Consider the following 17,042-nt stretch of genomic DNA (forward strand, 5'->3'; position numbering starts at 1 on the left):
TTCACACCTACCCTAAAAGCCCACATTGAAAGGTAACAGTGTGATACTATTATTATTATTATTATTATTATTATTATTATTATTATTATTATTATTATTATTATTATTATTATTATTATTATTATTATTATTATTATAATTATTACTATTATTACTATTAATTATTATTATTTATATAATGTTAATACTTGAAGATAATCGTCAATAGAATTTGCCAACTCATGGGATTATTGATTCTTTAATTTATTTTTTTTTTTTGGTTTGTGTTTTAAAACAATTATTTCAGGTATTTAGATAAAAGACCAGTGCAATCCAAATGGGTGTTTTGCACGTCGTCCGGCCGTCAGCTGACATCAAGCCATGCTGGAATCATTTTTAGACGCCTCACCAAAATCTCGGCCACTGAAATGAGAAAAAGCGTGGCCTTTGCAGTAAGTATTCAATGTTTGAAAGCGTTGTTAATATGTCTAGCATATAATTGTTTCTATCTGTTCTATCTTTATTTATGTATTATTTTTCTTTCTTAATCAGAATCCCGAGTAGACGGTTAAAAACAAAGAAAAGACAAGGAAAATAACAAATAACAACACCCCCCCCCCCCTAAAAAAAACCCACGAAAAATAAAACAACAAAAATCAAAACAAAACAAAGAAAAAGAAACCAACACAAAGCCGAGCACACAAATACTTTTTCTGTTAATTTTTGATTTTTTTTTTTGTGTGTTTTCTTTCTATTCGTGTTTCAGCACAGGGAATCACCTGAAGAAGTTCAGTCCGCCATATCCGAAGCGATGCATCACAGTTTGCAGGTACACAGGGAATCGTATGCGGCCAAAACTCACGACAAAACTATATATAAAGGATTGCAAGCCATTGGAGCAGGTACAGTGATGTGAAAAAAGTTGGGCGAGGGTGAGGAAGAGGAGGAGGGGGGGGGGGAGTAGGGGGTTGGGGTGGTAAACGCTTTATAAAGGCTGTCTAAGTTTCATATGAAATGTTCAGTTCATCTATATTTTTTTATTCCAGTACAATGCTTGCAAAGTGAAGAGTTAAGATTGGACGAGCCCAGCACGTCAAGAGCATATTTTGAGCCACCCATTGTGACCGACGTCCAGGCTTCGCCTTCTGTAGAGTCCTCACAGTCGTCACCTGTAATTCCCGGTATGTATGCAATACTAATTATGAACATGGTGCACCTGTCTTTCTTACATTTTTCTGGTCTTTGAGCAGGTTTACTGGATATTTTGGCTATAATAATAATAATATAATAATAATAATAATAATAATAATAATAATAATAATAATAATAATAATAATAATAATAATAATAATAATAATAATAATAATAATGATAATAATAATAATAATAATAATAATAATAATAATAATAATAATAATAATAATAATAATAATAATAATAATAATAATAATAATAATAAAATAATAATAATAATAATAATAATAATAATAATAATAATAATAATAATAATAAAATAATAAGGTCCTGGGTACGATTCTCGCTCGGCGCATAGTTGATGTAATGAACTGACAAACCAACCGGTAACCATTGTATTGTTCAAGGGATGCAACTCGAGAATATAACATAGGGTGTACACATACCAAGGATTAATTCCCTTTACAAGTTTATATCAACACATCGACTACTACAGTTGTGCCTTAGAAAAAAGGTCATGCACCTGTCTTTCTTACATTTTTCTGGTCATTTCTCGGAAAAAATAATGTCATAGTGTGAGCTGTGTGACGGTAAAGGAGTAAACATTTCTTTTTAAAAAAAACTAATAATCACACGGCTTTAGATGATTCAAATATCTATGTTTATTCTTTTTAATTAAACAGATACAAGTGTGCTATATTTCACAAAGACTTTGTCTGCAATAAACCCGGAGAAGTGCCCCAATAATTACATCAGAGAAGACAAGGTCTTAAAAGGCGTAAGTAATTTATGAGTTTGGTTTTGTTTCCTTAGTCTACATAATACAAAAATTACGAAGTAAAGGATCGGCTGCTACTGGGAGATAATTTGGAAAGTTCGGCGGGGGGGGGGGGGTTGTCTCTGTAAAGAAATGTAAAGAGATTTATCTAATTCTTAAGTTACATCAGAGTTAAAAAAATACCTCCCCTCCCACTCCCCACTCATGTAGATTAATTCTCGTCTGGTACAAATACATTTTCTTTTTCTTTTCTTTCTTATTTTCCCCCAGATATATGTGACGGCCAGGAATAAATTTACTATAGACGAACTTCAGATGGCCTTCCATTATTTAGGAGCCTATAGATGGAAGACGACGGTGGATCCATGTCTAACAAGATCACTCAGGACAGCCTTCCCAGAGTTTCAAAGAACTTTTGCCAAGATTAAAGAAAAAACTTTATCAGATAAAATGCGAGCATGGCCTGAGGATAAAGACCTTATTTTCGAATAGCCTATACAGTCCATTTCTTTTCTTTTATTATGACAACAAACCAACGTTGAACTGCATCTCACTCCCTGGGAACATATAGTCGGCCGTGGAAGAAAGTTTCGTCAAACAGCTCATATATATTTATATATTGCTGGAAAATTTAAATTGAAGTTAAGTTAATATATTTTGCTGATATTCCAAACAGATGGTATACTAATTGTAATTCTTTGTAAATTGGCGGGGTGGTAAACGCTTTATAAAGGCTGTCTAAAAAATGGTTCATATGAAATGTTCAGTTCATCAATAATTACATCAGAGAAGACAAGGTCTTAAAAGGCGTAAGTAATTTATGAGTTTGGTTTTTTTTCCTTAGTCTAGATAATACAAAAATTACCGAGTAAAGGATCGGCTTCTACTGGGAGATAATTTTGAAAGTTCGGGGGGGGGGGGGGTGTCTCTATAAAGAAATGTAAAGAGATTTATCTAATTCTTAAGTTACTTTACAGTAACAAAATACCTCCCCTCCCATTCCCCGCTCATGTAGATTAATTCTCGGCTAGTGCAAATACATTTTCTTTTTCTTTTCTTTCTTATTTTCCCCCAGATATATGTGACGGCCAGGAATAAATTTACTATAGACGAACTTCAGATGACCTTCCATTATTTAGGAGCCTATAGAAGGAAGACGACGGTGGATCCATGTCTAACAAGATCACTCAGGACAGCTTTCCCAGAGTTTCAAAGAACTTTTGCCAAGATTAAAGATAAAACTTTATCAGATAAAATGCGAGCATGGCCTGAGGATAAAGACCTTATTTTCGAATAGCCTATACAGTCCATTTCTTTTCTTTTATTATGACAACAAACCAACGTTGAACTGCATCTCACTCCCTGGGAACATATAGTCGGCCGTGGAAGAAAGTTTCGTCAAACGGCTCATATATATTTATATATTGCTGGAAAATTTAAATTGAAGTTAAGTTAATTTATTTTGCTGATATTCCAAACAGATGTTATACTAATTGTAATTCTTTGTAAATTGGCGGGGTGGTAAACGCTTTATAAACTATGTCTAAAAAAATGGTTCATATGAAATGTTCAGTTCATCAATAATTACATCAGAGAAGACAAGGTCTTAAAAGGCGTAAGTAATTTATGAGTTTGGTTTTGTTTCCTTAGTCTAGATAAGACAAAAATTACCGAGTAAAGGATCGGCTCTACTGGGAGATAATTTTGAAAGTTCGGGGGGGGGGGGGGGGGGGGGTCTCTATAAAGAAATGTAAAGAGATTTATCTAATTCTTAAGTTACTTCACAGTAACAAAATACCTCCCCTCCAATTCCCCGCTCATGTAGATTAATTCTCGGCTAGTGCAAATACATTTTCTTTTTCTTTTCTTTCTTATTTTCCTCCAGATATATGTGACGGCCAGGAAAAAGTTTACTAAGGACGAACTTCAGATGGCCTTCCATTATTTAGGAGCCTGTAGAAGGAAGACGACGGTGGATCCAAGTCTCATAAGATCACTCAGCACAGCCTTCCCAGAGTTTCACAGAAACTTTGCCAAGATTAAAGATAAAACTTTAACAGATAAAATGCGAGCATGGCCTGAGGACAAAGACCTCAGCACAGGCCTCCCAACAAAAGACTTGTTGAAAAGCCTGACGGACGATTCCACATGGGCTGACACCTCCAGTGTTCGGGACACATTAATGACTGTTCTCGCTATAGGCAGCATGTCCCGTCTTGGAGCCTTGTGAAACTTGTCTGTTGATGAGTTTCAGGCGGCTCGCGAGACTGACCTAAATTATGATCTGTATCGAGCAGAAGTAAACCAGCACAAAACCATGAAGACATATGTTCCAGCGGGCATTTATTTCACACCTACCCTAAAAGCCCACATTGAAAGGTAACAGTGTGATACTATTATTATTATTATTATTATTATTATTATTATTATTATTATTATTATTATTATTATTATTATTATTATTATTATTATTATTATTATTATTATTATTATTACTATTATTATTTATGTAATGTTAATACGTGAAGATAATCGTCAATAGAATTTGTCAACTCATGGGATTATTGATTCTCTAATATTTTTTTTTTGGTTTGTGTTTTAAAAAAAATATTTCAGGTATTTAGATAAAAGACCAGTGCAATCCAAATGGGTGTTTTGCACTTTGTCTGGCCGTCAGCTGACATCAAGCCATGCTGGAATCATTTTTAGACGCCTCACCAAAATCTCGGCAACTGAAATGAGAAAAAGCGTGACCTTTGCAGTAAGTATTCAATGTTTGAAAGCGTTGTTAATATGTCTAGCATATAATTGTTTATATCTGTTCTATCTTTATTTATGTATTATTTTTCTTTCTTAATCAGAATCCCGAATAGACGGTTAAAAAAAAAAAAGAAAAGAAAAGGAAAAAACAAACAACAACATCCCAGCCCCCCCCCCTAAAAAAACCCACGAAAAATAAAACAACAAAAAACAAAACAAAACAAAAAAGCAAAAGAAACCAACACAAAGCAGAACACAGAGCAGAACACAGATAAACTTATTCTGTTTATTTTTGATTTTTATGTGTGTTTTTTTGATTCTATTCTTGTTTCAGCAGAGGGAATCACCTGAAGAAGTTCATTCGGCCATATCCGAAGCGATCCATCACAGTTTGCAGGTACACAGAGAATCGTATGCGGCCAAAACTCACGACAAAACTATATATAAAGGATTGCAAGCCATGGAACAGGTACAGGGATGTGAAAAAAGTTGGGGCGAGGGTCTTTCTTACATTTATCTTGTATTTGAGCAGGTTTACTGGATATTTTGGCTATAATAATAATAATAATAATAATAATAATAATAATAATAATAATAATAATAATAATAATAATAATAATAATAATTAATAATAATAATAATAATAATAATAATAATAATAATAATAATAATAATGACAACAATAATAATAATAATAATAATAATATATAATAATAATAATATATAATAATAATAATAATAATAATAATAATAATAATAATAATAATAATATAATAATAATAATAATAATAATAATAATAATAATAATATAATAATAATAATAATAATAATAATAATAATAATAATAATAATATAATAATATAATATAATAATAATAATAATAATAATAATAATAACGTCCTGGGTACGATTCTCGCTCGGCCCATAGTTGATGTAATGAACTGACAAACCAACAGGTAACCATTGTGTTGTTCAAGGGATGCAACTCGAGAATATAACATATTAATACCAAGGATTAATTCCCTTTACAAGTTTATATCAACACTTCGACTACTACAGTTGTGTCTTAGAAAAAAGGCTATGCACCTGTCTTTCTTACATTTTTCTGGTCATTTCTCGGAAAAAAATAATGTCATAGTGTTAGCTGTGGGACGGTAAATGAGTAAACATTTCTTTTAAAAAAGCTAATAATCACACGGCTTTAGATTATTCAAATATCTATGTTTATTCTTTTTAATTAAACAGATACAAGTGTGCTCTAGTTCACAAAGACTTTGTCTGCAATAAACCCGGAGACGTGCCCCAATAATTACATCAGAGAAGACAAGGTCTTAAAAGGCGTAAGTAAATTATGAGTTTGGCTTTGTTTCCTTTGTCTACGTAACACAAAAATTACCGAGTAAAGGATCGGCTTCTACTGGGAGATAATTTAGAAAGTTCGGGGGGGGGGGGGGGTGGTTGTGTGGTGGTGGTTTGGGGGGGGGTCTCTATAAAGACATGTAGAGAAATTTATCTACTTCTTAAGTTACTTCACAGTAACAAAATACCTCCCCTCCCACTCCCCACTCATGTAGATTAATTCTCGGCTAGTACAAATACATTATCTTTTTCTTTTCTTTCTTATTTTCCCCCAGAGATATGTGACGGCCAGAAATAAATTTATTAAGGACGAACTTCAGATCCACCGTCGTCTTCCTTCTATAGGCTCCTAATTAATTGAAGGCCAAGTCTTATAAGATCACTCAGGACAGCCTTCCCAGAGTTTCACAGAACCTTTGCCAAGATTAAAGATAAAACTTTAACAGATAAAAGGCGAGCATGGCCTGAGGACAAATACCTTATTTTCTAAAAGCCTCCACAGTCCATTCCTTTTCTTTTATAATGACAACAAACCAACGTTGAACTCCATCTCACTCCCTGGGAACATATAGTCGGCTATGGAAGAAAGTTTCGTCAAACAGCTCATATATATTTATATGTTGCTGGAAAATTTAAATTGAAGTTAAGTTCATTTATTTTGCTGAAATTCCAAACAAATGGTATACTAATTGTAATTCTTTGTAAATCGGCGGGGTAGTAAACGCTTTATAAAGGCTGTCTAAAAAAAAAGGTTCATATGAAATATGTACTGAAGTTCATCTATATCTTTTTATTCCAGTACAATGCTTGCAAAGTGAAGAGTTAAGATTGGACGAGCGCAGCACGTCAAGAGCATATTTTGAGCCACCCATCGTGACCGACTTTGTCTGCAATAAACCCGGAGAAGTACCCCAGTAATTACATCAGAGAAGACAAGGTCTTAAAAGGCGTAAGTAATTTATAAGTTTGGTTTTGTTTCCTTAGTCTACCTAATATGAAAATTACCGAGTAAAGGATCGGCTTCCACTGGGAGATAATTTGGAAAGTTCGGGTGGGGGGGGGGTGTCTCTATAAAGAAATGTAAAGAGATTTATCTAATTCTTAAGTTACTTCACAGTAACAAAATACCTCCCCTCCCATTCCCCACTCATGTAAATTTATTCTCGGCTAGTACAAATACATATTCTTTTTCTTTTCTTTCTTATTCCCCCCCCCCCCCCAGATATATGTGACGGCCAGGAATAAATTTACTATAGACGAACCTCAGATGGCCTTCCATTATTTAGGAGCCTATAGAAGGAAGACGACGGTGGATCCAAGTCTTATAAGATCGCTCAAGACAGCCTTCCCAGAGTTTCACAGAACCTTTGCCAAGATTAAAGATAAAACTTTAACAGATAAAATGCGAGCATGGCCTGAGGACAAAGACCTCAGCACAGAACTCCCAACAAAAGACTTGTTGAAAAAACTGACGGACGATTCCACATGGGCTGACCTTCCAGAGTTCGGGACACATTAATGACTGTTCTCGCTATAGGCAGCATGTCCCGTCTTGGAGCCTTGTGAAACTTGTCTGTTGATAAGTTTAAGGCGGCTCGCGAGGCTGACCAAAATCCAGATCTGTATCGAGCAGAAGTAAACCAGGTCACAACCATGAAGACATATGTTCCAGCGGGCATCTATTTTACACCTACATTAAAAGCCCACATTGAAAGGTAAGAGTGTGATACTATTATTATTATTATTATTATTATTATTATTATTATTATTATTATTATTATTATTATTATTATTATTATTATTATTTATTATTATTATTATTATTATTATTATTATTATTATTATTATTATTATTATTATTATTATCATTATCATTATTATTATTATTATTATTATTATTATTATTATTATTATTATTATTATTATTATTATTATTATTATTATTATTATTATTATTATTATTAGGAAGACCTTCAGCGGCTGATGGACAGGTTTTCCCACGCATGCAGGGAATTCGGGCTGACGATCAGCATCAAGAAAACAAATGTAATGTGTCAGGATGTCCCCTCTATACCAGCAATTTACATTGACAACGAGGAGCTAGAAGTCACTGATCACTTCACATACCTGGGCACAACCATCACCAGCAACCTCTCACTTGATGCAGAATTAGATAAGCGCATCGCCAAAGCTGCCGCTGTCATGGCACAACTGAGCAAGAGAGTGTGGACCAACAACCAACTCACTTTGAACACCAAACTCAGAGTATACCAGGCATGTGTACTCAGTAGCCTACTGTATGGCAGTGAATCCTGGACAACATATGCCAGACAGGAGAACCGCCTGGAAAACTTCCACATTCGCTGTCTACGACGAATTCTCGGCATCAGGTGGCAGGACAGACTCACTAACAATGCAGTGCTAGAAAGAGCTAACTCCCTCAGTATGCATCTCATGCTCTGCCAGCGACGTTTGCGATGGCTTGGTCACGTACACAGGATGGACAATGGACGCATACCCAAAGACATCATGTACGGTGAACTAGCTTCTGGACGGCGACCAACTGGCCGTCCAGCTCTGCGCTTCTATGATGTCTGCAAACGAGACATGAAATTGACAGGCATCGACTCAAACACCTGGGAGTCGCTTGCTGACGACCGCAGCGGCTGGAGATATGCGGTGATGGAGGGAGTGAAGAGAGGTGAGGAGAGGAGAAAGACGAAGTTTAAGGAGAGGAGAGCAAGGAGGAAAGAGAGGCAGCAGATCCAAATACCAAACGCACAGTCAAACTATGTGTGCAACAACTGCGGTAGAGACTGCCATGCAAGGATTGGTCTGCTGAGTCACACCCGTCGTTGCTCTCAACAAGACTGATGAGACTAAAGTCATACAGGGCGCAAACCATCGTCTCTCGAGACGGAAGGATGCCTACTATTATTATTATTTTATCATTACTATTATTATTTATATAATGTTAATACTTGAGGATAATCGTCAATAGAATTTGCCAACTCATGGGATTATTGATTCTTTAATATTTTTTTTTTTTGGTTTGTGTTTTAAAAAAATTATTTCAGGTATTTAGATAAAAGACCAGTGCAATCCAAATAGGTGTTTTGCACGTCGTCCGGCCGTCAGCTGACATCAAGCCATGCTGGAATCATTTTTAGACGCCTCACCAAAATCTCGGCCACTGAAATGAGAAAAAGCGTGGCCTTTGCAGTAAGTATTCAATGCTTGAAAGCGTTGTTAATATGTCTAGCATATAATTGTTTCTATCTGTTCTATCCTTATTTATGTATTATTTTTCTTTCTTAATCAGAATCCCGAGTAGACGGTTAAAAAAAAGAAAAGACATGGAAAAAAACAAACAACAACATCCCACCCCCCCCCTAAAAAAAACCCACGAAAAATAAAACAACAACAAAAAAAAAAAAAAAAAGCAAAAGAAACCAACACAAAGTCGAACACACAAATAGCTACTTATTCTTTTTATTTTTTCTTTTATGTGTGTTTTTTTTTCTATTCTCGTTTCAGCAAAGGGAATCACCTGAAGAAGTTCAGTCGGCAATATCCGAAGCGATGCATCACAGTTTGCAGGTACACAGGGAGTCGTATGCGGCCAAAACTCACGACAAAACTATATATAAAGGATTGCGAGCCATTGGAGCAGGTACAGTGATGTTAAAAATGTTGGGGCGATGGTGAGGAAGAAGTAGAGGTGGGGGGGGGGGGCGGGGGGCGGGGGGCGGGGTGGTAAACGCTTTATAAAGGCTGTCTAAAAAAAAAAAAGGTTCATATGAAATATGTACTGAAGTTCATCTATATCTTTTTATTCCAGTACAATGCTTGCAAAGTGAAGAGTTAAGATTGGACGAGCCAAGCACGTCAAGAGCATATTTTGAGCCACCCATCGTGACCGACTTTGTCTGCAATAAACCCGGAGATGTACCCCAATAATTACATCAGAGAAGACAAGGTCTTAAAAGGCGTAAGTAATTTATGAGTTTGGTTATGTTTCCTTAGTCTACCTAATATAAAAATTACCTAGTAAAGGATCGGCTTCCACTGGGAGATAATTTGGAAAGTACGGGGGGGGGGGGGGTGGTGTCTCTATAAAGAAATGTAAAGAGATTTATCTAATTCTCAAGTTACTTCACGGTAACAAAATACCTCCCCTCCCATTCCCCACTCATGTAAATTTATTCTCGGCTAGTACAAATACATATTCTTTTTCTTTTCTTTCTTAATTTCCCCAAGATATCTGTGACGGCCAGGAATAAATTTACTATAGACGAACCTCAGATGGCCTTCCATTATTTAGGAGCCTATAGAAGGAAGACGACGGTGGATCCAAGTCTTATAAGATCACTCAAGACAGCCTTCCCAGAGTTTCATAGAACCTTTGCCAAGATTAAAGATAAAACTTTAACAGATAAAATGCGAGCATGGCCTGAGGACAAATACCTCAGCACAGACCACACAACAAAAGACTTGTTGAAAAGCCTGACGGACGATTCCACATGGGCTGACACCTCCAGAGTTCGAGACACATTAATGACTGTTCTCGCTATAGGCAGCATGTCCCGTCTTGGAGCCTTGTGAAACTTGTCTGTTGATGAGTTTAAGGCGGCTCGCGAGGCTGACCAAAATCATGATCTGTATCGAGCAGAAGTAAACCAGCACAAAACCATGAAGACATATGGTCCAGCGGGAATCTATTTCACACCTACCCTAAAAGCCCACATTGAAAGGTAACAGTGTGATACTATTATTATTATTATTATTATTATTATTATTATTATTATTATTATTATTATTATTATTATTATTATTATTATTATTATTATTATTATTATTATTATTATTATTATTATTATTATTATTATAATAATTATCATAATAATAATAATAATAATAATAATAATAATAATAATAATAATAATAATAATAATAATAATATATAATAATAATAATAATAATAATAATAATAATAATAATAGTAACAATAATAATAATAATAATAATAATAATAATAATAATAATAATAATAATAATAATAATAATAATAATAATAATATAATAATAAGGTCCTGGGTACGATTCTCGCTCGGCGCATAGTTGATGTAATGAACTGACAAACCAACCGGTAACCATTGTGTTGTTCAAGGGATGCAACTCAAGAATATAACATAGGGTGTACAAATACCAAGGATTAATTCCCTTTACATGTTTTTATCAACACTTTGACTACTACAGTTGTGTCTTAGAAAAAAGGCTATGCATTTGTCTTTCTTACATTTTTCTGGTCTTTTCTCGGAAAAAATAATGTCATAGTGTGAGGTTTTTGGCGGTAAAGGATTAAACATTTCTTTAATAAAAACTAATAATCACACGGCTTTAAATTATTCAAATATCTATGTTTATTCTTTTAAATTAAACAGATACAAGTGTGCTATATTTCACAAAGACTTTGTCTGCAATAAACCCGGAGAAGTGCCCCAATAATTGCATCAGAGAAGACAAGGTCTTAAAAGGCGTAAGTAAATTATGAGTTTGGCTTTGTTTCCTTTGTCTACATAATACAAAAATTACCGAGTAAAGGATCGGCTTCTACTGGGAGATAATTTGGAAAGTTCGGGGGGGGGGGGGTGGTGGTTGTTTGGGGGAGGGGGGTCTCTCTAAGGAGATGTAAAGAGATTTATCTAATTCTCAAGTTACATCGGAGTAACAAAATACCTCCCCTCCCACTCCCCACTCATGTAGATTAATTCTCGGCTGGTACAAATACATTTTCTTTTTCTTTTCTTTCTTATTTTCCCCCAGATATATGTGACGGCCAGGAATAAATTTACTAAGGACGAACTTCAGATGGCCTTCCATTATTTAGAAGCCTATAGAAGGAAGACGACTGTGGATCCATGTCTAATAAGATCACTCAGGACAGCCTTCCCAGAGTTTCACAGTACCTTTGCCAAGATTAAAGATAAAACTTTAACAGATAAAATGCGAGCATGGCCTGAGGACAAAGACCTTATTTTCTAAAGGCCTATACAGTCCATTCCTTTTCTTTTATTATGACAACAAACCAACGTTGAACTGGATCTCACTCCCTGGGAACATATATTCGGCCGTGGAAGAAAGTTTCGTCAAACAGCTCATATATATTTATATGTTGCTGGAAAATTTAAATTGAAGTTAAGTTCATTTATTTTGTTGAAATTCCAAACAAATGGTATACTAATTGTAATTCTTTGTAAATTGGCGGGGTGGTAAACGCTTTATAAAGGATGTCTAAAAAAAAGTTTCATATGAAATGTTCAGTTCATCTATATTTTTTTATTCCAGTACAATGCTTGCAAAGTGAAGAGTTAAGATTGGACGAGCCCAGCACGTTAAGAGTATATTTTGAGCCACCCATCGTTACCGACGTCCAGTCTTTGCCTTCTGTAGAGTCCTCAACGTCGTCACCTGTAGTTCCCGGTATGTATGCAATACTAATTATGAACATGCTGCACCTCCCTTTCTTACATTTTTCTGGTCTTTTCTCGGAAAAAATAATGTCATAGTGAGAGCTTTGGGGCGGTAATGGAGTAAACATTTCTTTCATAAAAACTAATAATCACACGGCTTTCAATGATTCAAATATCTATGTTTATTCTTTTTAATTAAACAGATAAAAGTGTGCTATATTTCACAAAGACTTTGTCTGCAATAAACCCGGAGACGTGCCCCAATAATTACATCAGAGAAGACAAGGCCTTAAAAGGCGTAAGTAATTTATGAGTTTGGTTTTGTTTCCTTTGTCTACATAATACAAAAATTACCGAGTAAAGGATCGGCTTCTACTGGGAGATAATTTGGAAAGTTCGGGGGGGGGGGGGTGGGTGTGGTGGTTGTTTGGGGGGGGTGTCTCTAAGGAGATGTAAAGAGATTTATCTAATTCTTAAGTTACATCAGAGTAACAAAATACCTCCCCTCCCACTCCCCACTCATGTAGATTAATTCTCTTCTAGTACAAATACATTTTCTTTTTCTTTTCTTTCTTATTTTCCCCCAGATATATGTGACGGCCAGGAATAAATTTACTATAGACGAACTTCAGAGGGCCTTCCATTATTTAGGAGCCTATAGAAGGAAGACGACGGTGGATCCATGTCTAACAAGATCACTCAGGACAGCCTTCCCAGAGTTTCACAGTACCTTTGCCAAGATTAAAGATAAAACTTTAACAGATAAAATGCGAGCATGGCCAGAGGACAAAGACCTTATTTTCTAAAAGCCTCCACAGTCCATTTCTTTTCTTTTATTATGACAACAAACCAACGTTGAACTGCATCTCACTCCCTGGGAACATATAGTCGGCCGTGGAAGAAAGTTTCGTCAAACAGCTCATATATATTTATATATTGCCTGAAACTCCAAACAAATGGTATACTTATTGTAATTCTTTTAATAATAAACTTTGAATTTTATTGTAAATTCTGTCTCGTTTTCACAGAAGGAGAAGAAGAAGAAGAAGACGATGAAGATGTAGCAGAAGAAGAAGAAGAAGAAGAAGAAGAAGAAGAAGAAGAAGAAGGCTATGTGGTCTAGTGGTATGACACTCGCTTTCCTGGGTTCGAGCCTGGCTCGGCGCATAATTGTGTCCTTGGAATAGACTGTTTACTCACATTATCTCACCGTACTCAGGTGTAAAATGGATGCCTGACAGTTAACAGCGTTGTCAATGTCCGAAAAATTGTAATATCGCCTAACAGGCGTCATGTCTCGTCCTACGTGCTAAGTATTGTTGTTGGACAGGGACCCCTTGTAAAGCGTTTTGAGCACGTTTAGTGGATATTGCGCTGTATGAAAGCTCATTTATTTTATTATGTTTATTAAAATAAGAAGAATAGAAAGATGGTGTCTTTCTTCCTGGTGACAGAGTCGTAGGGGGCGACATATAAAGGAAGGGAGGTGGGGGAATGTCCACGTCTTTAACGTCATTGGTCGTGCGCATTTCCGCTACGTAAAGAAGGAATTATTTCAAAAAGCGACCACCATCGGACAGGGCTCGGACACTTTAGTGCAAAACAGTTTATTTACTCGTGGCATGGCGGATTTGATTTTCGGCAGTATAGTTCTTGAACGTGGCTTTGTCCGTTCCAACGGTGGCAGTGCCGTAGAGGGATTGCGGTATCTATTTGTAGGACGCATTTCCGCTATGGAGAGTAATAATTTTAAAAGTAAAGAGCTCGGACAAAGTCGCCAGAGCCGTTCCGTCGGTGTTCATTTATTTTGTTATACTTTAAAATAAAAATAATAAGAGGAATAGGAAGATGGTGTCCTTCTTTCATGTGGCAGTGTCGTAGGGTGATATCGTTGAGGGCGCCAAATGAAGGAAGCGGGGTGGGGGGGGGGGTGTGTCAGCGTCTTTAACGTCAGTGGTCGTGCGCATTTCCGCTTCGTAAAGAAGGATGGCATGACGGATTTGATTTCCGGCAGTATAGTTCTGGAACGCGATTTTTTCCGTTCCAATGGTGGCAGTGTCGTAGAGGGATAGCGGTATCTATTTGTAGGACGCATTTCCGCTATGGAGAGTAATAATTTTAAATATAATGAGCTCGGACAAGAGTCGCCAGAGTCGTTCCGTCGGTGGTCGTTCATTTTGTTATATTTATTATAATAATAACAAGAAGAAGAAGAGGAATAGGAAGATGGTGTCTTTCTTTCTGGTGGCAGTGTCGTAGGGTGATATCGTTGAGGGCGCCAAATAAAGGAAGGGGGGTGGGGGGATGTCCACGACTTTAACGTTATTGGTCGTGGGTATTTCCGCTACGTAAGGAAGGAATTGTTTCAAAAAGCGAACCCCTTCGGACAGGACTCGGAAACTTTAGTGCAAAACAGTTTTTTTACTCGTGGCATGGCGTATTTGATTTTCGGCAGTATAGTTCTTGAACGTGGCTTTATCGGTTCCAATGGTGGCAGTGTCGTAGAGGGAAAGCGGTATCTATTTGTAGGACGCATTTCCGCTATGGAGAGTAATAATTTTAAAAGTAAAGAGCTCGGACAAGAGGCTTCAGAGCCGTTCCGTCGGTGCTCATTCATTTTGTTATATTTATTATAATAATAATAAGAAGAAGAGGAATAGGAAGATGGTGTCTTTCTTTCTGGTGGCAGTGTCGTAGGGTGATATCGTTGAGGGCGCCTTATAAAGGAAGGGGTGAGCGGGGGTGGTGGGGTGGATGTCAGCGTCTTTAACGTCATTGGTCGTGCGCATTTCCGCTTCGTAAAGAAGGATGGCATGGCGGATTTGATTTCCGGCAGTATAGTTCTCGAACGCAGCATTGTCAGTTCCAATGGTGGCAGTGTCGGAGACGGAAAACGGTATCTATTTGTAGGACGCATTTCCGCTATGGAGAGTAATAATTTTAAAAGTAAAGAGCTCGGACAAAGTCGCCAGAGCCGTTCCGTCGGTGCTCATTTATTTTGTTATATTTTAAAATTAAAAAAATAAGAGGAATAGGAAGATGGTGTCCTTCTTTCTTGTGGCAGTGTCTTAGGATGATATCGTTGAGGGCGCCAAATGAAGGAAGCGGGGTGGGGGGGGGGTGTCAGCCTCTTTAACGTCATTGGTCGTGCGCATTTCCGCTTCATAAAGAAGGATGGCATGACGGATTTGATTTCCGGCAGTATAGTTCTGGAACGCGATTTTTTCCGTTCCAATGGTGGCAGTGTCGTAGACTGATAGCGGTATCTATTTGTAGGACGCATTTCCGCTATGGAGAGTAATGATTTTAAATATAATGAGCTCGGACAAGAGTCTCCAGAGCCGTTCCGTCGGTGCTCATTCATTTTGTTATATTTATAATAATAATAATAATAAGAAGAAGAGGAATAGGAAGATGGTGTCTTTCTTTCTGGTGGCAGTGTCGTAGGGTGATATCGTTGAGGGCGCCAAATAAAGGAAGGGGGGTGGGGGATGTCCACGACTTTAACGTTATTGGTCGTGCGTATTTCCGCTACGTAAAGAAGGAATTGTTTCAAAAAGCGAACCCCTTCGGACAGGGCTCGGACACTTTAGTGCAAAACAGTTTTTTTACTCGTGGCATGGCGTATTTGATTTTCGGCAGTATAGTTCTTGAACGTGGCTTTATCGGTTCCAATGGTGGCAGTGTCGTAGAGGGATAGCGGTATCTAATTGTAGGACGCATTTCCGCTATGGAGAGTAATAATTTTGAAAATAAAGAGCTCGGACAAAGTCGCCTGAGCCGTTCCGTCGGTGCTCATTCATTTTGTTATATTTTAAAATAAAAATAATAAAAGAAATAGAAAGATGGTGTCCTTCTTTCTGGTAGCAGTGACGTATGGTGATATCGTTGAGGGCGCCAAATGAAGGAAGGGGGGTGGGGGGGGGGTGTAAGCGTCATTAACGTCATTAGTCGTGCGCATTTCCGCTTCGTAAAGAAGGATGGCATGCCGGATTTGATTTCCGGCAGTATAGTTCTGGAACGCGGTTTTTTCCGTTCCAATGGTGGCAGTGTCGTAGAGGGATAGCGGTATCTATTTGTAGTACGCATTTCCGCTATGGAGAGTAATGATTTTAAATATAATGAGCTCGGACAAGAGTCGCCAGAGCCGTTCCGTCGGTGCTCGTTCATTTTGTTATATTTATTGTAATAATAACAAGAAGAAGAAGAGGAATAGGAAGATGGTGTCTTTCTTTCTGGTGGCAGTGTCGTAGGGTGATATCGTTGAGGGCGCCAAATGAAGGAAGGGGGGTGGGGGGGGGGGGTGTCAGCGTCTTTAACGTCATTGGTCGTGCGCATTTCCGCTTCGCAAAGAAGGATGACATGCCGGATTTGATTTCCGGCAGTATTGTTCTCGAAGCGGCATTGTCCGTTCCAATGGTGGCAGTGTCGTAGAGGGATAGCGGTATCTATTTGTAGGACGCATTTCCGCTAAGGAATGTAATAATTTTAAATATAAT

General features: G+C 37.1%; 2 protein-coding genes and 1 long non-coding RNA gene across 4 annotated transcripts in view; all 3 read left to right on the forward strand.

The window, feature by feature from the left end:
• LOC144959592 (uncharacterized) overlaps positions 1-12,347 on the forward strand; it is a 15,205-nt gene extending 2,858 nt beyond the window's left edge. The window contains exons 5-9 of the mRNA XM_078892213.1: positions 1-32; positions 287-431; positions 746-881; positions 11,515-11,609; positions 11,897-12,347. The exon at positions 1-32 is cut by the window's left edge and continues 423 nt beyond it. Coding sequence (XP_078748339.1) covers positions 1-32; positions 287-431; positions 746-881; positions 11,515-11,609; positions 11,897-12,115 — 627 coding nt within the window. The 3' untranslated portion in view covers positions 12,116-12,347. The remainder of the gene's footprint in view (positions 33-286; positions 432-745; positions 882-11,514; positions 11,610-11,896) is intronic.
• On the forward strand, positions 6,801-7,730 carry LOC144959853 (uncharacterized). Its single transcript, XR_013642696.1, has 2 exons — positions 6,801-7,019; positions 7,293-7,730. It is a non-coding gene; the product is annotated as an uncharacterized LOC144959853 (long non-coding RNA).
• LOC144959851 (uncharacterized) lies at positions 9,098-10,818 on the forward strand. Of its 2 annotated transcripts, XM_078892648.1 has the most exons (4): positions 9,098-9,292; positions 9,608-9,670; positions 9,912-10,061; positions 10,331-10,818. In XM_078892648.1, the coding sequence occupies exons 3-4, from the start codon at positions 10,017-10,019 to the stop codon at positions 10,673-10,675; spliced, it is 390 nt and encodes a 129-aa protein (XP_078748774.1). In that variant the 5' UTR covers positions 9,098-9,292; positions 9,608-9,670; positions 9,912-10,016; the 3' UTR covers positions 10,676-10,818. The 2 variants fall into 2 exon arrangements, with proteins under 2 accessions (XP_078748774.1, XP_078748773.1); XM_078892647.1 differs by lacking the exon at positions 9,098-9,292 and having other exon boundaries at positions 9,608-9,743.
• Positions 12,348-17,042: the final 4,695 nt, after the last annotated feature.

The sequence above is a fragment of the Berghia stephanieae genome, chromosome 14 (assembly GCF_034508935.2).
Source record: "Berghia stephanieae isolate SIO BIC M18660-M18661 chromosome 14, UCSD_Bste_1.3, whole genome shotgun sequence".
NCBI lineage: Eukaryota > Metazoa > Mollusca > Gastropoda > Nudibranchia > Aeolidiidae > Berghia > Berghia stephanieae.

What these genes read in the sequence shown, in the direction of transcription:
- LOC144959851 (XM_078892648.1), top strand. Translation starts at nt 10,017, where the DNA reads ATGTACCCCAATAATTACATCAGAGAAGACAAGGTCTTAAAAGGC. An exon ending in AAGACAAGGTCTTAAAAGGC is followed by an intron (nt 10,062 to 10,330) that starts GTAAGTAATTTA and finishes AATTTCCCCAAG; the next exon opens with ATATCTGTGACGGCCAGGAA.